The sequence below is a fragment of the Pan troglodytes genome, chromosome 18 (genome assembly GCF_028858775.2).
Source record: "Pan troglodytes isolate AG18354 chromosome 18, NHGRI_mPanTro3-v2.0_pri, whole genome shotgun sequence".
Classification (NCBI taxonomy): domain Eukaryota; kingdom Metazoa; phylum Chordata; class Mammalia; order Primates; family Hominidae; genus Pan; species Pan troglodytes.
The window spans coordinates 67,185,984-67,209,549 of NC_072416.2; the positions used below are offsets into that span (position 1 = coordinate 67,185,984).

General features: G+C 44.6%; 1 protein-coding gene across 6 annotated transcripts in view; it reads left to right on the plus strand.

Moving 5' to 3' along the window:
* UTP4 (UTP4 small subunit processome component) overlaps positions 1 to 23,566 on the plus strand; it is a 36,470-nt gene that overhangs the window by 11,949 nt on the left and 955 nt on the right. For all 6 annotated transcript variants that reach the window (XM_009430976.4, XM_016928481.4, XM_009430975.3 and 3 more), the window contains 10 exon segments: positions 6,039 to 6,210; positions 6,316 to 6,407; positions 9,069 to 9,165; positions 9,879 to 9,943; positions 11,358 to 11,480; positions 12,581 to 12,737; positions 15,864 to 15,970; positions 18,602 to 18,697; positions 20,855 to 21,040; positions 22,590 to 22,700. In XM_009430976.4, the coding sequence (XP_009429251.1) occupies positions 6,039 to 6,210; positions 6,316 to 6,407; positions 9,069 to 9,165; positions 9,879 to 9,943; positions 11,358 to 11,480; positions 12,581 to 12,737; positions 15,864 to 15,970; positions 18,602 to 18,697; positions 20,855 to 21,040; positions 22,590 to 22,700 (1,206 nt within the window).

Genomic DNA, 23,566 nt, shown 5'->3' on the forward strand with positions numbered 1-23,566 from the left:
TAAATATTGTAGAGGAATGGTAACGTGAATTCTCATTCAGAAACCTTTGAGTATTTTAGCAGTGAGACATGGAAAGTGACTTTATTTGTTGACCAGCTCCTTTATTCTTTATCTCCTTAGTTTGAGAATGATGTGCTATCCCACATGCCGACATCCATATTCTAGTGTAGTGTTCCTATTCCATATCACAGGTTTTTTTAGAACAGTTTGATGTATGTTAAGGCCCTGAAAAACATAGATGTCACATGTAAGTGATAATAGTGGTATAAGTTGAAATGAGTGGGATAAATTCCCCTTTAAAAATAGAGTTTTAATCCACAGCAGTTGTAATTATTATACTTAAGAGTTAATTATTGGCCGGGCGTGGTGACTCACGCCTGTAGTCCCAGCACTTTGGGAGGCCAAGGCGGGCGGATCACCTGAGGTCAGGAGTTCAAGACCAGCCTGGTCAACATGGTGAAACCCTGTCTCTACTAAAAATGCAAAAATTAGCTGGGTGTGGTGGTGGGCGCCTATAATCCCATCTACTTGGGAGACTGAGACAGGAGAATCACTTGAACCTGGGAGTCGGAGGTTGCAGTGAGCCGAGATCATGCCGTTGCCCTCCAGCCTGGGCGACAAAAGCAGGACTCCATCTCAAATAACAATAATAATAATAATAATAATAATAATGATTTCACCTAAGAGAAAGAGAATACAGAGTAAAGGAGAAGTCCTTGTCTTCCAAATCTCTCTCTGGATGGGACTTTGAGAAAACTACCCTTTTAAAAAAATTTTTTTGAGACAGTCTCTCACTCTGTCTCCCAGGCTGGAGTGCAGTGGTGCAATCTCGGCTCACTACAACCTCTGTCTCCTGGGTTCAAGCGATTCTCCTGACTCAGCCTCCCAAGTAGCTAGGATTACAGGTGCATGCCACCATGCCAGGCTAATTTTTGTAATTGTAGTAGAGACTGGGTTTTACCATGGCTGGTTTTGAACTCCTGACCTCAGGTGATCCACCAGCCTCGGCCTCTCAAAGTGCTGAAAATACAGGCATGAGCCACCGCCCCTGGCTTTTTCTTTTTCTTTTTCTTTTTTTTTTTTTTGTAAATTAAGTAAACTGTGTAGTTGGAGGTGGGGGAGTGTTTGAGTTCCTAAGCTGCTGGGTATGTCCACTTTTGTCTTAGGCTAATGGTTTTCAAGTAGTGTCTTTAGAGAAGAGGGAGAGGCTCCTCAGGGCCACCTTATGTGCTGTCCTTGGAAAATGCTTTCCTTTCTGGTACACAGTCATGACCCTGCAAGAGAGTTGGCATAAGGTTAAGGCAGTGTGGTGTTCCCAGAGCACAGGCTTTGGAGCCAGATGGCCGTGTTTGTCATGGCTTTAAACCCTTTGGAGCTCTGGTTTCCTTATCTGTGAAAAAGGTTACTAAATGATGATTAGGCAGAAAAAAGTTATAATCATGACTCATACAAGTATGAAATGGAAATAAGTCCGATTTTCTGTAATTCCTTAATGAGGGAACTGGTAAAATATTTCAAGCAGTTCAACCCGGGAGGCAGAGGTTGCAGTGAGCCAAGATTGTGCCGTTGTGCTCCAGCCTGGGCAACAGAGACTCTGTCTCAAAAAAAAAAAAAAAAAAAGATATTCCAAACTTCAGTCTTTTTACCATTAGTTTTGTAATTCTCCCCACATTATTTACTTTTAAACTATTTTAAAAGTGTACATTTCAGTGGAATAAAGTTCATTCACGTTGTCGTACAGCTATCACCACTATCCATTTTCAGAATTTTTTCATCACCACAAACAGAAACCTGTACTCATTAAACACTACCTCCTCATTCCTCCATTCTCTCAGCCTCTGGTCACCTCTATTCTACTTTCTGTTCCTATGAATTTGCTTATAACATTTGTTATTTTGTATCTGGCTTATTTTACTTAGCATATTGTTCTCAAGGTTCATCCATCTTGCAGCATTATCAGTATTTCATTCCTTACTAAGACTGCATAATATTTGTGTGTGTGTTTTGTTTATCCATTCATCTATTAGTGGACGTTTGGGTTGTTTCCATCTTTCGGCTGTTGTAAACAATGCTGCTCTAGGCCAGGTGCGGTGGCTCACGCCTGTAATCCCAGCACTTTGGGAGACCAAGGCGGGTGGATCAGTTGAGGTCAGGAGTTCGAGACCAGCCTGGCCAGTATGATGAAACCCTGTCTCTACTAAAAATACAAAAATTAAGCCGGGCGCGGTGGCTCACGCCTGTAATCCTAGCACTTTGGGAGGCCGAGGCGGGTGGATCACGAGGTCAGGAGATCAAGACCATCCCGGCTAACATGGTGAAACCCCATCTCTACTAAAAAAAAAAATACAAAAAATTAGCTGGGTGTGGTGGCGGGCGCCTGTAGTCCCAGCTACTCGTGAGGCTGAGGCAGGAGAATGGCGTGAACCAGAGAGGCGGAGCTTGCAGTGAGCACGATTGCGCCACTGCACTCCAGCCTGGGCGACAGAGCGAGACTCTGCCTCAAAAAAAAAAAAAAAAAAAAAAAAAAAAATTAGCCTGCATGGTGCTGCGTGCCTGTAATCCCAGCTACTTGGGAGGCTGAGGCGGGAGAATTGCTTGAACCCGGGAGATAGAGGTTGCAGTGAGCTGAGATCGTGCCATTGCACTCCAGCCTGGTCAACAGAGTGCACCTCCAGCTCAAAATAATAATAATAATAATAATAATAATAAGCCGGGCGTGGTGACTCACGCCTGTAAACCTACCACTTTGGGAGGCCAATGCGGGTGGATTGGCTGAGCTCAGGAGTTCCAGACCAGCCTGGGCAACATGGTGAAACTCTGTCTCTACTAAAATACAAAAAAATTAGCTGGGCATGGCGGTATGCGCCTGTAGTCCCAGCTACTCGGGAGGCTGAGTCAGGAGAATCGCTTGAACCAGGGAGGCGGAGGTTGCAGTGATCTGAGATCACCCCGCTGCACTCCATCCTGGGCGACAGAGCAAGATCTGTCTCCAAACAAACAAACAAACAAAAAATAATAATGCTGCTCTGAACATTGAGGTACAAGTACAGGTTGAGTGTCTCTGATCTGGTTGTGCTTGGAACCAGAAGTGTTTCAGATTTTGGATTTTTTTTTGGATTTTGGAATATTTGCATATACATAATGAGATATCTTGGGGATGGGACCCCAGCCTATACAAGAAATGCATTTATGTTTCATACGTCCCTGATACACATAGCCTGACAGTAATTTTGTACAATATTTTATTCATTTTGTGCATGAAACACAGTTTTGACTGTGATCCAGCAGATGAGGTCAGATGTGAAGTTTTCTACTTGTGGTGTCATGTTAGCACTCAAAAAGTTTCGGATTTTGGATTAGGAATCCTTTTTTTTTTTTTTTTTTTTTAGCTGGGACTACAGGCTCATGCCACCACGCCTGTCTAATTTTTGTTTTGTTTTGTTTGTTTGTTTTGTTTTTTGAGACGGAATCTTGCTCTGTCGCCTAGGCTGGAGTGCAGTGGCGTGATCTCCGCTCACTGCAAGCTCCGCCTCCCTGGTTCACGCCATTCTCCTGCCTCAGCTTCCCAAGTAGCTGGGACTACAGGCGCCCGCCACCACACCCGGCTAATTTTTTGTATTTTTTTTTTTCAGTAGAGATGGGTTTTCACCGTGTTAGCCAGGATGGTCTTGATCTTCTGACCTTGTGATCTGCCCGCCTCGGCTTCCCAAAGTGCTGGAATTACAGGCGTGAGCCACCGTGCCCAGCCTAATTTTTGTATTTTTAATAGAGACGGGGTTTCATTATGTTGGCCAGGCTGGTGTCTAACCCCTGACCTCAAGTGATCCGCCCGCCTCGGCTTCCCAAAGTGCTGGAATTACAGATGTGAGCCACTGCACCCGGCCTAATTTTTGTATTTTTAATAGAGACGGGGTTTTATCATGTTGGCCAGGCTGGTCTCTAACCCCGACCTCAAGTGATCCGCTCGCCTCAGCCTCCCAAGGTGCTGTGATTACAGGCCTGAGCCACCACGCCTGGCCCTGGATTAGGAATCTTCAATCTGTATTAGTATAGCTGTTTGAGTTCCTGCCTTCAGTTTTTTTGGATGTATATCTTCATTACTTTTTTTTTTTTTTTTTTTTTTTTTTGAGACACGGTCTTGCTCTGTCACCCAGGTGGAGTGCAGTGGTGTAATCCTGGCTCACTGCAGCCTCTGCCTCCCAGGCTCGAGCAATCCTCCTACCTCAGCCTCCCAAGTGGCTGGGACTACAGGCATGCACCACCAGGCTAAGTTTTTAACATTTTTTGTAGAGATGCAGTCTCACTATGTTGCCCAGGTTGGTCTCAAATTCCTGGGTTGAAGTGATTCTCCTGCCTTCCAAAGTGCGGGATTACAGATGTGAGCCATCACATCTAGCCACATTACTACTCTTGTTTGGGTTTTTTGTGTTGTGAGTTGTTTTTTTTTGTTTTGTTTTGTTTTTTCTTGTTTATTTCTTTCATTCTTTTTAAAGATGAGACTTTGGGAGGCTGAGGCGGGCGGATCACCTGAGGTCAGGAGTTTGAGACCAGCCTGGCAAACGTGGTAAAACCCTGTCTCTACTGAAAAATAAATACAAGCCCGGGCACGGTGACTCACATCTGTAATCCCAGCACTTTGGGAGGCCAAGGAGGGTGGATCCCCTAGGTCAGGAGTTTGAGACCAGCCTGGACAACATGGTGAAACCCCATCTCTACTAATAATACAAAAATTAACCAGGCATGGTGGCGCACGCCTGTAATCCCAGCTACTCAGGAGGCTGAGGCAGAAGAATGGCTTGAACCAAGGAGGCAGGGGTTGCAGTGAGCTGAGATCGTGCCATTGCACTCCAGCCTGGGCGACAAGAGTGAAACTCTGTCTCAAAAAAAACAAAAACAAAAATTAGCCGGGTGTGGTGGTGTGTGCCTGTAATCCCAGCTACTTGGGAGCCTGAGGTGGGAGAATCTCTTGAACCCGGGACGGCAGAGGTTGCAGTGAGCCGAGATCATGCCACTGCACTCCAGCCTGGGTGACAGAGCGAGACTCCGTCTCAAAAAATACAAACAAACAAACAAAAAAAGATGAGGTCTCACTATGTTGTGTAGACTGGTCTCCAACTTCTGGGCTCAAGTGATCCTCCTACCCAGTCTCCTGAGTAGCTGGGACTACAGGTTTGTGCTGCTCTGCCCACCTTGTTTATTTAAGAAACTCTTTTTTATTGGTGTTTCTTGCATTTTTTTTTCTTTTTTTAAGCCAGAGTCTCGCTCTGTTGCCCAGGCTGGAGTGCAGTGGTGCGATCTTGGCGTACTGCAACCTCTGCCTCCCAGGTTCAAGTGATTCTCGTGCCTCAGCCGTCCAAATAGTTGGGATTACAGGCATGCGCCACCACGCCCAGCTAATTTTTGTATTTTTAGTAGCGACGGGGTTCACCATGTTGGCCAGGCTGGTCTCAAACTCCTGGCCTCAAGTGATCCACCCAGCTCAGCTTCCCAAAGTGCTGGGATTATAGGAGTGAGCCACCATGCCTGGCTGATGTTTCTTGGATATTTTTAATGAAATAAACGTTATTAAGAAACACCTGTTCTAGTTCCAGATAAAGGATTTTCAGTATTTTTATTGGTTTAATACATTTCTTTAGTGATAATAGCTTGATCATGTTAAATATTCGTATTAAATAACATGGTATGAATTTCTTTGTTAGGTTTTCTCTTATGTTCTTTCGAAGGATTTAAATTTCTCAAGTAGGTCCTAGGTATTTTCTCTCTCTCAATGCTATTCTAAGGAGATCTATGTTGGGTATATGAAGCGTTGCTGTACTGTAGACGTTAATTTTGTCAGTAGGGGGCGCGTTGTTACCAGTGTCTGAGCTTGCTCCTTTGATGGAATCCTTAGCTTCTGGAAGGAAAAGACCCTTGTAACTTTCCTACTGATTCTGGGCATAGGTTTACCCCTAAGCTGCCGAGACAGAAAGCCTCGGAATATTTTTCCAACCAGACCTTGTTTTGCTTACGTGTACCTCCCTCATGATTTAATTCCTCAGCAAGAAGACAGTTTCGTGGTGGGCACAGCCGAGGGAACAGTCTTCCATTTTCAGCTGGTCCCTGTGACATCTAACAGCAGTGAGAAGCAGTGGGTGCGGACAAAACCGTTCCAGCATCACACTCATGACGTGCGCACTGTGGCCCACAGCCCAACAGCGCTGATATCTGGAGGTGGGTTCCCCCGCTGGTGAGGCTGCTGCTTTACCCTGCCCAGTTCTGGCTGTTCTCGTGCAGGACGACTTCTAATTCTGTACACCTTCTCCCCTGCTTTCCCAGGCACTGACACCCACTTAGTCTTTCGTCCTCTCATGGAGAAGGTGCAGGTAAAGAATTACGATGCCGCTCTCCGAAAAATCACCTTTCCCCACGTAAGTGTCCATTCCAAGCCCCTGCTAACCCCTCATCTCCCCATCCCTGTGTCCCCCTGTCCCACAAGCTCTGAACACAGCTCACGCTCGGCAAATTTGTAGGACTTTTTTTTTTTTTTTGAGACAGAGTTTGCTCTTGTTGCCCAGGCTGGAGTGCAATGGCGCGATCTCGGCTCACCACAACCTCCACCTCCCGGGTTCAAGCGATTCTCCTGCCTCAGCCTCCCGAGTAGCTGGGATTACAGGCATGCGCCACCGCGCTTGGCTAATTTTATATCTTTAGTAGAGACTGGGTTTTTCCATGTTGGTCAGGCTGATCTCGGAACTCCCAACCTCAGGTGATCTGCCCGCCTCGGCCTCCCAAAGTGCTGGGATTACAAGTGTGAGCCACCACGCTCAGCTTTGTGGTCCTTTTTTTTTCTTTTTTTTTTTTTTGAGACTGAGTCTCACTCTGTCGCCCAGGCTGGAGTGCAGTGGTGCGACTCCACTCACTGCAAGCTCCGCCTCCCAGGTTCATGCCATTCTCCTGCCTCAGCCTTCCGAGTGGCTGGGACTACAGGTGCCCACCACCACGCCCGGCTAATTTTTTGTATTTTTAGTAGAGGTGGGGTTTCACTGTGTTAACCAGGATGGTCTTGATCTCCTGACTTCGTGATACGCCCGCCTCGGCCTCCCAAAGTGCTGGGATTACAGGTGTGAGCCACCGCGCCCAGCCCCCCCCTTTTTTTTTTTTAAACCATCTGGGACATGGAGATATTGTAGGACTTTCTGTAGCTACCTTCTTCATTCCTTCTGTTTTTGAGGCAAGCCACTGCAAAGACATTTATGGGGGTAGGAGATATGCAGCAGCACACCTAGTTCAGTTTCTGGGGAAATTTTTCCCTTTTCCAAATAGTTGTCGGTTATGGGAATTTTGTTAGTTTGTCTTTCAGGGTAGGCTCTATTCTGGGTGGGAGCGGGAAAACCCAGGCTTCCAGTGTTCTAGGTAAATGGTACCATCTTCCCAAGCTAGAAAACTTGCTCCCCACACCTGCTGCCCCATTCATTCAAGCAGTAAACCTCATTGAGTCTACTCATTAGTATCTTTATACATATGTTATAGATAGATAGATAGATCAACAGCTCTATTGAGGCATACTTGATATATTAAAAATCATACATATTTAATGCATATGGTTTGATGAGGTTGAACATAGTCCTCATAATCTCTTGAATCGAGTCATTCATTTCTCTTTGTCTACGCTGGCATCATCCTAGTTTGGATCAGTGTCTTTTCTCATCTGGGTTCCTTTACAGTAGCTTCTTAATCATGTCCTTTTATTTCCATTTGTGTCATTCTAGCCTATTCTTCATTGATCTTATTTTATTTTATTTGTTTTTGTTTTTTTGAGACAAGGTCTTGCTCCGTCACTCAGGCTGCACTGCAGTGGTGTAATCTTGGCTCACTGTAACCTCTGCTTCTTGAGCTCAAGCAATCCTCCCACCTCAGCCTCCCGAGTTGCTGGAGCCGCAGGCATGCGCCACCAGGCTCAGCTAATTTCTGTTTTTCTTTTTTTTTTTTTTTTGAGACGGAGCTTTGCTCTTGTTGCCCAGGCTGGAGTGTAGTAGTGAAATCTCGGCTCACTGCAACCTCAGTCTCCTGGGTTCAAGCGATTCTCCTGCCTCAGCCTCCCTAGTAGCTGGGATTACAGGCACCCGCCACCACGCCTAGGTAATTTTTTTTGTATTTTTAGTAGAGACAGGGTTTCACCATGTTGGCCAGGCTGGTCTTGAACTCCTGACCTCAGGTGATCCACCTGCCTTGGCCTCCCAAAGTGCTGGGATTACAGGCATGAGCCACTGTGCCCGGCCTCAGCTAATTTTTTTATTTTTTATTTTTTTTAATAGAGGCAAGATCTCACTATCTTGCCCAGGCCAGTCTCAAACTCCTGGTCTCAAGCAATCCTCGCACCTCAGCCTCTCGAGTGCTGGGATTACAGGCATGAGCCACTGCTCCAGGCCCATTGATCTGTTTTAAAGCACCTTTGTTCATCACTCCATGCTTCAAAGCCTCTGGTTATCCCTGTTGGCTTCAGCATAAAGACAGTTTCCTTAGTGTGTCTTATAGAACCTGTCTCCATCCAGGCCTGGCCCTTCAGCTTCTTTTTGCACCTCTCGTGCTTGTAGCACCCCCACCCAGGCTAGCCATTCTCAAGGTCTTTTTGTTCCCTCAAATACTCTTACCTTTGAGCTATGTCACATGCCATCACCCTCCTCAGAATGTTCTGCCCTGCCTCCTTCGCCTGACTGGTCTTTCCCAGTGAACCTCATCTGGGCTTCTGTATTTACCACCACACAGCTAGGTTAGATGTCCTCTCTCCTTATTTTTCAGTACATACTGTGTTTAGCCGTGTTAAAATTCTTGGCACACTGAAGTCTAATTGCTGATTTAATTCTGTGTCACCCCTTTAGAAGCATGTTGAGAGCAGTAGCTATGTTTTAATTCATCATCGTGTTCATAGATCCCAGGGCAGTGCCTGGCATATGGGAGTACTTAGGAAATATTTATCAAGGAAATGGATTTCAGCAGTAAAAAATGTGCTAAGGTGGTGCTACTGTATCTGGTACTAAGGCAGTAGATGACCCTGACTTATTTTTTAACTTCTTGATTCTTGGATATAGCGATGTCTCATTTCCTGTTCTAAAAAGAGGCAGCTTCTCCTCTTCCAGTTTGCTCATCACTTAGAACTTTGGCGACTGGGATCCACAGTTGCAACAGGTAAGATGGGAGCACGTTTTTTTCAATAAGAAAACTGGAGAGAGAAGCCAGAAATCAGAATTGCGGTTGGAATTCTGCTTATAGAAAAACTGAAGTAGACTTTTGTGTCCATTTTAACTAATGGTTTTCCCACCCATTAGATAAAGCAAATAAGCTGTTTAGAGTATTAGAATCTTTAGCAGGATATTGGATCATCTCTTAAAAGTTTATGGCTCTAGGTGGTGCGCTGCAGGGTGTAGTCAAGGTAAGGGTTGAAGAATCGTAGTTTGCGCTAGCTTAACTGAGGTGAAAACAGGCTGTTGAAAAACAACAAGATTTAATGATGGGTAATGATAATCCTGTAGAAAAAGAGGATCACATGGATCTTATTGGAGTGACAGCCTAGTGGCCTTTTTGACTTATTAAGGAAATGTTTGAGTCCTCTCATTTGCAGTGGATTAAAATCGAGGCCACACAAACTCCACCTGTGTCCCTGGCTATGGAGTAGAGCTTCAGGGAATTAGTGATGTATCAGAGGATAGAAGCAAAGGAAGTACTCACTGCTTTCTCTTCATATACCCCTCAAAAATTATGAGCTTACTCAGTGAGCTTGCATTTTTCTGATTTCCCACTGATAGCGATTCCATTTTTCCAAGGAGTGACTTTTTAGAAGAAAAAATGTACAAATACTCTTTCTTTCATAAGAAAAATCTCAGGGAAGTTTCTTGTTTCAGGCAAGAATGGGGATACTCTTCCACTCTCTAAAAATGCAGATCATTTACTGCACCTAAAGACAAAGGTAAGGAAGTTTGTTTAGGCTCTGAATTCTAGAGCCTGAATTCTAGGCTCAAAATTCCCATTCTGAATTTTGAGGTTGCTTAGTTTGCATCATAAATTGTATAAATTCTAAAACTATTTGAATGAAGGACTGTGTCACCAGGACTGGGTTTCCTGTGATTATAAGTAGGACGTTGAGGATTTATTAGATGGATGTATACAGGAAATAGGTTTCTCTTCTTTTGATATTATTATGAAAATAATGTGCTTTTATTTATTTATTTATTTATTTATTTATTTATTTATTTTTGAGATGGAGTTTCACTCTTGTTGCCCAAGCTGGAGTGCAATGGCACCACCTCAGCTCACCGAAACCTCCGCCTCCTGGGTTCAAGCGATTCTCCTGCTTTAGCCCCCCAAGTAGCTGGGATTACATGCATGCGCCACCACGCCCGGCTAATTTTTTGTATTTTTAGTAGAGATGGGGTTGGTCAGGCTGGTCTTGAACTCCCGACCTCAGGTGATCCGCCCGCCTTGGCCTCCCAAAGTGCTGGGATTATAGGCATGAGCCACCTCGCCCAGCCATGTGCATATTTTTAAAAACTCAAATAGTACAAAAGGATATACAATGAAAAAAAAAATCATTTTGTGAGTTTTTAAAAACTACATACATGTTACATTCAACTTTTCTTTATTCTCCAGATTCTTTTTTGTTTGGTTAGTTGGTTGGTTTTTTTGTTTGTTTGCTTACTTTTTTGAGGCAGAGTCTCATTGTGTTATCCAGGCTGGAGAGCAGTGGTACGGTCACGGCTCACTGCAGCCTCAACCTCCCAGGCTCAGGTGATCCTACCACTTCACCCTTCCAGGTAGCTGGGACTACAGGTGTGCACCACCATGCCCGGCTAATTTTTTGCAGAGTCAGGGTTTCACCATGTTGTCCAGACAGGTCTTGAACTCCTGGGCTCAAGCAATCCTCCACCTCAGCCTCCCAAAGTGCTGGGATTACAGGCATGACCCACTGTACCTGGCCTTCAAATGTTCTTCATTTGCTATTTCTTAGAAGTCTTTAAAGCAGAACGCCGTACACAAAACAGAAAATAAGTACTTCAAACCACCTATCCTCCAGAGCTTTCCTTCAGTAAATGCCTCCCTGCTCAGGTTTCTGAAGTTGGGGTCTAGTATGAGGCTATCTATGAAGTATTCAAAGGGCCAAAATAAGAATAGACCTCCATTCTTGGATTTGGAAATCAAAGCCATGCCTTTTAGGTGCTCTGCCTCTGAAATAATCATATTAATGCAGACCACACGAGGATCGAGATTATGTGTAGATATCTGTGGATATGTCCAGAGTGGCAAGAGCTTGAGGTGTCATGTCCCAGTGCACCTTGTTATGTGAAGTTTAATTGCACATTCATCTTGATTCCTGATATTGCCAGGGTCCTGAGAACATTATCTGTAGCTGTATCTCCCCATGTGGAAGTTGGATAGCCTATTCTACAGTTTCTCGGTTTTTTCTCTATCGGCTGAATTATGAACATGACAACATAAGCCTCAAAAGGGTAAGTGATAGTCCAATATCTGGTCACGTAAGAGGAAACTTCCTAAATATGTCATTTTTGTGTGAAGTGGAAATCAACTGGATGTGAATCCTTGCTCAGTTAAAAACTATTTGGAGATTTGGAGAGGGCTGTTATGAAACAGTGTTTTATTTCTTTCTTTCTTTCTTTTTTTTTTTTTTTTTTTTTTTTGAGACGGAGTTTTGCTCTTGTGACCCAGGCTGTAGTGCAATGGCACAGTCTTGGCCCACTGCAACCTCTGCCTCTTGGGTTCAAGCGATTCCTGTGCTTCAGTCTCCCGAGTACCTGGGATTACAAGCACCCACCACCGCGCCTGGCTGATTTTTGTATTTTTAGTAGAGATGGAGTTTCACCACCCATGGGCCATGCTGGTCCTGAACTCCTGACCTCAAGTGATTCACCCGCCTCAGCCTCCCAAAGTGCTGGGTGCTGGCATTACAGGCGTGAGCCACCGCGCCCAGCCTTTTTTTTTTTTTGACCGAGTTTCACTCTTGTCACCCAGGCTGGAGTGCAATGGCACCACCTCAGCTCACTGCAATCTCTGCCTCTCGGGTTCAAGCCATTCTCCTGCCTCAGCCTCCCGAGTAGCTGGGATTACAGGTGCCCACCACCAGGCCTGGCTACTTTTTGTATTTTTAGTAGAGATGGGGTTTCACCACGTTGGCCAGGCTGTCCTGAACTCCTGACCTCAGGTGATCCACCCCCTCAGCCTCCCAAAGTGCTGGGATCACAGGCATGAGACACTGCGCCCGGCCCACACCCAGCCTTTATTTCCATTTTGAAATTTTGAGGTATGTTCTTAGAGGGATAGGGTAATGCCCTACAGGCAATAAAATTAAAGCTTTTCTGTTTAGTGGTTTCACGTGCGACTTAGTTATTTCCTTGATAGAGAAGTGAATATTTAGTAAAGAGATGAAAGGGGGATGTATAGATTACTGGAGAGAAACCAGTGTTCTGTGCCGAGTCAGTTGGCTTACTTAGAGACAGGAAGCATTAATGTACCTTAAGCCTAGCTGTGATTGTTTCTGATGGGCTGTAGGTCTCCCTTCTCTCACTGGCTTTTATTATTGGTTCACCCAAAGGTTTCCAAAATGCCAGCATTCCTTCGCTCTGCCCTTCAGATTTTGTTTTCTGAAGATTCAACAAAGCTCTTTGTAGCATCAAATCAAGGAGCTCTGCATATTGTTCAGCTGTCAGGAGGAAGCTTCAAGCACCTGCATGCTTTCCAGCCTCAGTCAGGTGGGAATCTGGTAACTGGCCATGGGGAGACTTGTTGTGTCTAAGATGTAACTTTTTTGCTGTTAAGCCTCCATGTCGGGGGTTCCCTCATGTTCCTCCTACCCTGCAGATACACTCACTCACATGTTTGCTGTTTCAAGTAGGAGGAGATAGCTGGCAGATGAAGACTCTCGATGAGATCTGCAATGTTCTTCACACCTACTCTTTTCTCACTGGGTTTTTGATTCCTTATTTGGGGCCAGAGAAGTTTCATCATCCTTAGTTTGTTAGCAGAACAAGAAGAAAGTTAAAGTCATTTGCAATCCTGACACCCAGAAATAGCTACCATTAATATTTTGGTATTTTCTAATATGTATTTGTATATAAGTATTTTGTGGGCATGTTGCCTTTTTTGGTTGTTTGTTCATAAAAAGGTACAATCATAGATGGCTGCCACCTCGACCTCTTGGGCTCAAGTTATCTTCCCATCTCAGCATCCTGAGTAGCTGGGACTATAGACACTCACCACTATGCCCAGCTAATTTTTTCATTTTTTTTGTAGAGACGGGGTCTCATTATGTTGACAAAGTTGGTCTTGAACTCCTGGGGTCAAGTGATCCTCCCATCCTGCCCTCCCAGCTGAGATTATAGGCATGAGCCACTGTGCCTGGCCCCAAAAGTATTCTTATACATACAGTTTAATTACCTATGTTCATATAATGTTACTGAGAATTTTTCTGTTTTCCTTGAGAATGTGAGTATTAATGAACGAGTGTGGCTATGTAGCTAGCTATGGCTAACTGTTAAGGACTTAGACTCAGTTTCCAGATTAATTAAGCTGGTAGTTGTTTTGATACTTCCTATGGGCCTTTCCCCTCTCCCTTGTCCTGGATTTTAGCTGCTGCTTCACTGTCATTTACACTCCCATCAGCCTGGAAAGTCAACTCTTTTTTTTTTTTTTTTTTTGAGATGGCCTCACTCTGTTGCCGAGGCTGTCGTGCAGTGGTGCGATCATGGCTCACTGCAGCCTCACCCTCCCCAGGCTCAGATAATCCTTCCACCTCAGCCTCCCAAGTACACAGGAGCATACCACCACACCCAGCTAAGTTTTGTATTTTTGTAGAGACAGGGTTTCACCATGTTGCCCATCCTGGTCTTAAACTCCTGGGCTGAAGCAATCCTCCTGCCTCAGCCTCCCAAAGTGCTAGGATTACAGGTGTGAGTCACCATGCCTAGTGAAAGTCAACTCTTTTATCTTCAACTCTCACTGTTCATAAGCTGATCCAGAAGCCTACAGGAGAAGAAACCCACAAGTTAGGGGTCAGATAAATAAAACTATTTATTATCTATATATGTTTTTATTACAAAACTTAGGCTATTTATCTTGTATCTAGCTCTCCTTGAGATTGGACTCTACATTATGTATATGACTTTATTTTTTCCACTTCTCTCATCTCACTTCCCCTTGTAGTCAAGATGGTTTCTTCACAGCTCTCAAACCTGCATATTCTACTCCTCGTCACTTAGCTTGCACTGTTCCCCATCCTTTTTTCCTCATCCCCACCCATCCTTTGGCAGCTGGGTTATGCATGTTATAAAGCCATGTTATCGTTTGGGGGCGTTACATGCAGCACGCATTTTGGCATAGAGCATCACTGTCCAATTTTTATCCCACACTAGTTGTCGTGTTGCCAGATTGGTTTAAAGTCTCTAGATGACAAAGATGGCTCAGACGTGCCCATCCTCCCTTAGTGCTAAATATACAGCAGGCATCCAATAAATTAAAGATATGCTTCAATAAATTAAAGAACAGCTATTGAACTTGCTGTTTGTCCGTAACTTTTTTTTTATTATTAATTTATTTATTTTTGAGACAGAATTTCAAAAGACAGAGTTTCTTGTTGCCCAGGCTGGAGTGCATTGGTGCCATCTCGGCTCACTGCAACTTTGCCTCCCAGGTTCAAGTGATTCTCCTGCCTCAGCCTCCCTAGTAGCTGGGATTACAGGCACCCACAACCATGCCCAGCTATTTTTTTTTTGTACTCTTAGTAGAGATGGGGTTTCACCATCTTGGCCAGGCTGGTCTTGAACTCCTGACCTCAGGTAATCCACCTACCTCTGCCTCCCAAAGTGCTGGGATTACAGGTGTGAGCTACCACGCCTGGCCTGTCCATAATTTTGGCTTAAAAAAATTTGGGGGCCGGGCACAGTGGCTTACACCTGTAATCCCAGCACTTTGGGAGGCCGAGGTGGGCAGATCATAAGGTCAAGAGATCGAGACCATGCTGGCCAAAATGGTGAAACCCCATCTCTACTAAATATACAAAAATTAGCTGGGTGTGGTGGTGCACGCCTGTAGTCCCAGCTACTTGGGAGGCTGAGGCAGGAGAATGGCTTGAACCCGAGAGGCAGAGGTTGCAGTAAGCCGAGATTGCACCACTGCACTCCAGCCTGACAACAGAGTGAGACTCTGTCTAAAAAAAGAAAAAAGAAAGAGGCCAGGCACGGTGGCTCACGCCTGTAATCCCAGCACTTTGGGAGGCCAAGGTGGGCGGATCATCTGAGGTCAGGAGTTCAAGACCAGCCCAGCCAACATGGTGAAACCCCGTCTCTACTAAAAATACAAAAATTAGCCAGGCATGGTGGTGGGTGCCTGTAATCCCAGCTAGTCAGGAGGCTGAGGCGGGTGAATCACTTGAATTTGGGAGTTGGAGGTTGAAGTGAGCGGATCCGCCACTGCACTCCGGCCCGAGTGACAGAGCTAGACTCCATCTCAAAAAAAAAAAAACAAAAAACAGAAAAAAAAACCATTTGGTAGGAAAGGAGTTTGAAACAATTAAAGTATATATTTTAGTGGCAGATGCTGCCGTCATTCTCTATTCCTGTAGTAAGCAGTGTCTTAGGCCTGGGGAAGTAATAACTTCTGTTTTATCTCTCTGGACCTTCTTTACAGGCGGGATGGCTAAATAAGTAGATGAAAAAAGTAGAAACATTAACATCTAGAAGTAATTTGCACAGTGATCAGTAAATTATCCTGGCAGTGATTTAAAACTCTAAGGGTCTCCTTGGCTTTTGCCATCATCTCCAGGGCAGGGCTGGCTGTGGACACTGTGTGAATTCAGAGATGTAACTGTTTTGTCTTCACAGGAACAGTGGAGGCCATGTGTCTTTTGGCAGTCAGTCCAGATGGGAATTGGCTAGCTGCATCAGGTACCAGTGCTGGAGTCCATGTCTACAATGTAAAACAGCTAAAGGTGAGCATAGGGTTTCACGGCAGCAGTTTGAATCATTGTACAGGAGCCAGTTCACCCTGCAGTTAGAAGATTCAAGGCAGATTGGCATGACCTGGAAATTTATTAGACTTTTTTCTTTTTCTTTTCTTTTTCTTTTCTTTTTTTTTTTTTTGAGACGAAGTCTTACTCTGTCACCCAGGCTAGAGTGCAGTGGCGCGATCTCGGCTCACTGCAACCTCAGCCTCCCGGGTTCAAATGATTCTCCTGTCTGAGCCTCCTGAGTAGCTGGGATTACAGGTGTGTGCCTCCACACCCAGCTAATTTTTGTATTTTAATAGAGACGGGGTTTCACCGTGTTGCTCAGGCTGACCTTGAACTCCTGAGCTCAGGCAATCTGCCCACCTCGGCCTCCCAAAGTGCTAGGATTACAGGCATGAGCCACCGCGCCTGGCCAGACTTTTTTCTTTTTAACTAATAATTTTTCCAGGTTTGGAATCCTGTTTTATTTTTATGGAACCCGGAAGCTATACTGTGTAACATTAAAAGCAGCTAATGGAAACAGTGAAACCCATTCATACCTGGAAATTTGAAATTAATGATCTGTGGGTGATGTAAACACATCCAGGTTCTTTCTGTATTTTCGGGAGGAAAATTCTGATATACACAGACAAATAGTTGCAGATAATAAGAGTTCCTTTCATGGCTTGCCTTGTAATCTCAAGGTAAACATAATCAAAACTTCGAAAAAGGAATACTGGGAAAACATTTTTCACTAATCAGTAATGACGCTGTCAGTCATAAATTGAGTCATTAGTGATCCCTTACAAGTCCTCATCTTCATTATAAGAATCAGATTCGAACTACCCAAAACTTGGAATAAGCATTAAAAGTGTATAGAATAACATCAAACTGCAACACTTCATGGGTTTACCTGTTAACTGCATAGTGTAACCTTTGTTGCATTATGGTAGGAGCATGTACTGAGCACTTGTCTTTGAGCCTTGCCTGGCATTTAAAGAGTGTTTGTGTGTAGCGTGCACATGCTTTGCAATTGTACATAAAAATCCATGCCTAGGCATTTATTTATTTTAAACCTGGTGTAGAGCTGTAGACTCCCTATTCAATGACACATTTATAAGCAGTTTGTACAGATGGATTTACTCAGAGGGAAAGGCTTTACTCTCAGTTCTCCACAAACGCTGTTAGTTTTGTACGCGGTTAAATAAGCTTTTTATTTTTTTGAGACAGGGTTTCACTCTGTCACCCAGACTGAGTGCAGTGGCACAGTCACAGCTCACTGCAGCCTTGACCTCTCTGCTCAAGCGATCCTTCCACCTCAGTGTCCTGAGTAGCTGGGACTACAGGCGAGTCCCACCACACCTAGCTAATCTTTTTTTTTTTTTTTTTTTTTTTTAGTAGAGATGAGGTCTTGCTGTGTTGCCCAGGCTGGTCTTGAACTCCTGGACTCAAGCGTTCCTCCCGCCCTGGCCCTTCCGAAGTGCTGTAGTTACAGGTGTGAGCCACTGCGCCCAGCCAGTAGGCCTTTTGTTTTTTTTTTTGAGATCGAGTCTTGCACTGTTGCCCAGGCTGGAGTGTGGTGGCGCAGTCTCTGCTCACTGCAACCTCCGCCTCCTAGGTTCAAGTGATTCTCCTGCCTCACCCTCCTGAGTAGCTGGGATTACAGGCGCACGCCACCACGCCCAGCTAATTTTTTTAATTTTTGGTAGAGATGGGGTTTCACCATGTTGGCCAGGCTGGTCTCAAACTCCTGACCTCGTGATCCGCCTGCCTTGGCCTCCCAAAGTGCTGGGATTATAGGCATGAGCCACTGCGCCCGGCCAACCAATAGGTATTTTTTTAAGAAAATGAGGACTGGTGCGGTGGCTTACGCCTGTAATCCCAGCACTTTGGGAGGCCGAGGTGGGTGGATCATGAGGTCAGAAGTTCAAAACCAGCCCGGCCAACATAGTGAGACGCCGTTTCTACTAAAAATACAAAAATTAAGCCAGGTGCAGTGGTTCACGCCTATAATCCCAACACTTTGGGAGACCGAGGTGGGTGGATCACCTGAGGTCAGGAGTTTGAGACCAGCCTGGCCAACATGGTGAAACCCCGTCTCTACTAAAAATACAAAAATTAGCCAGGCATGGTGGTGGGTGCCTGTAATCCCAGCTACTCGGGAGGCTGAGGCAGGAAAATCACTTGAAACCAGAAGGTGGAGGTTGCAGTGAGTCAAGATCATGCCATTGCACTCCAGCCTGGGAGAAAGAGTGAAACTCCATCTCAAAAAAAAAAAAAGAAAAAGAAAAACAAAAAATTAGCCGGGTGTGGTGGTAGGCGCCTGTAATCCCAACTACTTGGGAGGCTGAGGCAGGAGAATCACTTGAACCTGGGAGGCAGAGGTTGCAGTGAGCTGATTATCACGCCACTGCACTCCAGCCTGGGTGACAAGAGCGAAACTCCATCTCAAAAAAAAAAAGAAAAAGAAATGAAAGTTCATTGGTTGGGGAAATGCCTGAAATTTTTGGAACTTCCCTAGAACCCTTTTGAATTATGAGGAGCAGTATTTAAACCCCTAACCTAGACCATTCAATCTTTGCTGAGGAAAAGTGTCACTTAGAGTTGCCACTTGTGTCTTTTATTTGTTCCCAGCTTCACTGCACGGTGCCTGCTTACAATTTCCCAGTGACTGCTATGGCTATTGCCCCCAATACCAACAACCTTGTCATCGCTCATTCGGACCAGCAGGTAAGGGAGATTCCAGTGCTTTCTAATCCCTTCCTGCTGGATAGTAACCTAGAAGCTGGAATATTGGGCAGTTGCGGGGAGCTTTTTTTTGAAGGTGTTGGAGGATATAAGGTAGTTTTCTCCTGTGTGAAGTAAAGCTTCCTTGCCGGTCTGGGCTCATCATAGGCCAGCAGTATGCATTGGTTTCATGGGATGCAATTTAAATGGAGAAGCACTAAGATTCTAGAGTAAAGAATCACAAGAGGGAGGAGGAATTTTGAAGTACTCATTTTCCTGATTGTTTTAGAGGAGAGATGACATGGGCTTGGGTATTAAACTGGATATGGGATGGAATAAGATTTTGAGAGTTGAAAGTGACTAAAAGATTGTATCATTCACCTTTACGCTTGCCGATGAGGAAATCAAGCCCTAATAAGATCAGGTACCTAATCTCAGCCAAAATTAGAACCTAATCTACTTTTTTCTATACCAATTTGTAAGGAGATTGTGATTATAAGGAGATCTTAAAAAAAAAAAAAAACCTGGGCTGCGGAATATATTAGGAAGTTATCAATAATTATATTAGGAAGTTATCAATAATTCATCTGTAAAATTGGAGATGTTAATATCTACCTCACTGAGCTGTTGGGAAGATTAAATGTAATCCAGGAAGCACATTTAAGTAGACTGCTAGGCAAATGATGCTTACTACTTTGATGGTCAGTTTTTTTTTTTTTTTTTTGAGACAGAGTCTCGCTCTGTCGCCCAGGCTGGAGTGCAGTGGCGCGATCTCCGATCACTGCAAGCTCCGCCTTCCGGGTTCATGTCGTCCTCCTGCCTCAGCCTCCCGAGTAGCTGGACTACAGGCACCCGCCACCACGCCCGGCTAATTTTTTGTATTTTTAGTAGAGATGGAGTTTCACCATGTTAGCCAGGATGGTCTCGATCTCCTGACCTTGTGATCCGCCCGCCTCGGCCTCCCAAAGTGCTGGGATTACAGGCTTGAGCCACCGCGCCCGGCTGATGGTCAGTTTTTACACTCACACATGCACACACACACTGTCCAAAAAGTGAAATCTCTCAGTTTTATAGATTTGAGTCCTTGACCAAAGACTGAAGGAGTAGTGAAGCCACACATCTTTGCCTTTGTCACACATAATGATAATTTCCCCCATGATACCTTTTACTGGCACTTAGTCCCTTAAGTGCGTCTGAAAGTAAAACTGATGGGAAGTTTTTTATATCTGTTAGATTAGCAGAGATCAAAGACTTGATAATATACAGTGTTCTGAAGGTATAGGGAAACAGTACTCTCACACATTGTGTAAATTATCCTAACCCTTTTGGAGGACATTTTGGCAATACCTTAAAAATTTTAAAGTCCATGTGGTCTTTGACTTAGAAATTTCAGTTCTAATCATTCTTTTTATATATATATAGATATATATGTCTATATATAGATATATATGCTTCTAGCTGTGCAAAAAGACGTTTATACAGAGACAGTTCATTGCAGCTTTGTTTGTAGTAGACAAAGATATGAAACAAGCTAATGTCCATTAAGCAGAGTGGATAAGTAAATCATGATACATGGATAAAATGAGTGGACTATTCTATGTTTCAGAATGGGCATGACCGATATATATGTGTATTAATGTGGGTCAGTCTCCATGATATAACACTGAGCAACAAAAGCAAGATACAGAACGCTATGTATTATGTGCATAAAATAGCTCTGAAAAGATGGGCAGGGCGCGGTGGCTCACGCCTGTAATCCCAGCACTTTGGGAGGCCGAGGCGGGCAGATCACGAGGTCAGGAGATCAAGACCATCCTGGCTAACAAAGTGAAACCCCATCTCTACTAAAAATACAAAAAATTAGCCGGGCGTACTTGTGGGCACCTATAGTCCCAGCTATTTGGGAGGCTGAGGCAGGAGAACGGCTTGAACCGGGGAGGCGGAGCTTGCAGTGAGCGGAGATCATGCCACTACACTCCAGCCTGTGTGGCAGAGTGAGACTCCATCTCAAAAACAAAACAAAAAAAAGTGTTGGGAGAGCATAGAATGAATATAATACAGTTGAAGCTTTGTATAGATACTTTTTGGTTAGGGATGAGAATGCCCTTCTGGTCTTTCTGAGTACCAGCCTGCATTTCTCTATGTCATGTCCTCCCTCAGGTATTTGAGTACAGCATCCCAGACAAACAGTATACAGATTGGAGCCGGACTGTCCAGAAGCAGGGCTTTCACCACCTTTGGCTCCAAAGGGATACTCCTATCACACACATCAGTTTTCATCCCAAGAGACCGATGCACATCCTTCTCCATGATGCCTACATGTTCTGCATCATTGACAAGTCATTGGTGAGTTCTTCACTGCTACCTCCCAAATCTTCTTCTGAATCTTAAAGTTCTAAAAGCAACAAGTACAATAAGGTAAGAGGACAGAGACTCAGAATAAAGGTAGCTAGTAAATCAGAATAAAGGTAGCTAGTACATTTCTTGGAGGAGAGGGGCTTTTGTTTTACAGATTCCCTGGTTTGTGTTCCCACAGTTCTTTGGGAGGCTCTCAGGGAAGGGGCTGGCCTTTGTATACTGGCTTTTGCTGATTTGACTATTTGTCTACTTTGCGAGTAAGCACATAAATCTTACACAGAAAAGTGATTAGGCCAGTATTCAGAAGGTGACCCTCATCCAGAAGTATCATTGATTTGGCTAACTTGCTTTCAACTTTGAACTCTAGGGTATCTGAATAACCTGGTTTCATTAAAGGAGGTACAGGCTGAGGTTTTGACCTCTGTGCCCCTTTGCTAAAGCTACTAAAACGCTGTCTGCAGGCTTGAGGAACTGGTCTTAACATCTTCGAAAAACCCAGCTAGGAAAATTCTTCACGGCTGTGATTTACATGGGATACGAGCATTTTCTTCAGTTTTAGATTCTGTCCTCTTTGCCAGCTGCTGTTTTGATTCACCCTGAATTTGTATGGCTTTTCTGGGCAGGTGCTTTGTTTCCTAGGAGCATTGTGGCCATGCCTGTCCTGCACTTTGGGCTTAGATTACAACCATCACACGGTGTTTTGGTGTGTTTGTGAAGGTGGGGGTGGAAGGAACGTGGGGGAAAGCAGCAGATGGCTCTAAAGGAGGTGTGCACGGGGATGTGTCACTGGAATCATCTCATGGGCCCTGCGACCTCTGGGTGTGGGAAGCAGAGCTGGCTGACAAGTGCCTTCTGCAAGATGAGTGATACAGGAAGGGCCCCTCCCACTCTCTTGCCTCTTTGTAATTGAGCCCAGATCATTTTTTCCAAAGCATTGGCTTTAAGTTCATCGCTTCCTTACAGTAGGCATAGCTATTTCCCAGGAAGTCAGAGACAAAATATCATTTCTTTGGCCAGAGGCCACCTCGAGGTGTCAGTGACATCAGCAGGGGTGGTTTGTGTTGAGGTTTCGCCTGGGGAGAACTTCAGTCACTTGTCCAGTCTGTGATCTGGTTGGGGGAGAGTCTAGAAAGCACAGACCCTGTGTGGGCTGAGCTCCTGCACTTGCCAGTTTGTTCCCTTCTGACAGAGTGATACTGATGAGACAGGCCAGAAGCCCCAGAAGGGCCCTTTGATCTTGCTGCATGGAGTTAACAAGCTCTCTTTGCCTCATACTCCCACCCTCTGCAGTGTGGCTGCAAGAGTAGCTTCAGCTTTTTCTCCCTCTCTCTCCTTTTCTTCTTTTTTTCCCCCCCTAGTTTTTCTGAATAGAGGTATTATGGCTACAGCTGTTTTCCTGAATTAACGAATGTCAGGGAGGTACTGAATATATATGATGGTTAGAAGATGATGTTGGGCTCAAAATGCACTACAGATCTTTGGTCTGCAGAAGCCCAATAAAAGTAACCATTTAAACAATGTGTCTTTGTTTTTTTAGCCCCTTCCAAATGACAAAACCTTACTCTACAATCCATTTCCTCCCACGAATGAATCAGATGTCGTCCGGAGGCGCACAGCTCATGCTTTTAAAATTTCTAAGATATATAAGGTAAAACATCTTGTGTTGTTATTCTGGATAGTTGGTTCCTTTGTGATACCAAAATGTAATAAACTCCACAATCGGAAGATAAGAGCACCTTCAGTTTCCATGCAGAGAACCTGGCTTGTGGGAGACAAGTCACCTTTTTGAGGCTGGCTGTCCCTTGTATATGTTTTATTGTTCTTGCCTTAGTAGGTTAGAGGAAGGCACATCATACCTAACCAAAATGAAATGCGTAAGTAGTGAGAAATGTTGGCGCTGAGGGTAGAGTCTTTGTTGTCATGAGAGCTGGCTTTAAATTTTACTTGTTGTAGTGTTCCATAGGATAAATGTCAAGCAGGCTGGGCTTGGTAGCTCATACCTGTAATCCCAGCACTTTTGGAGGCCAAGGCAGGTGGATCTCCTCAGCCCAGGAATTCAAAACCAGCCTGGGCACCATGGTGAAACCCCATCACTATTAACAAAAAAAAAAAAGGAGAGTTCTGTAAATTACTGATTACTCAAATGACTCAAATGTGATTAGCTTCTTGATGCATTTGTAGCTTGCCAGTTGTCAGTTGCCTTAGGCTGGGTATGGTGATTCACGCCTGTAATCTCAGTACTTTAGGAGGTTGAGGCTGGAGTTCAAGACCAGTCTGGGCAACATAGTGAGACCCTGTCTCTACAAAAAAAAAAAAAATACAAAAATTAGCTAGGTGTGGTGGAGCATGCCTGTAGTCCCAGCTGCTCAAGAGGCTGAGATGGGAGGATAGCTTGTGCTCAGGAGTTCAAGGCTGCAGTGAGTATGATTGCATCACTGCACTCCAGGCTGGGTAACATTGAGATTCTGTCTGAGAAAAAAAAGAACTTAGGCTTTAAAGTCCTTGCTTAACATT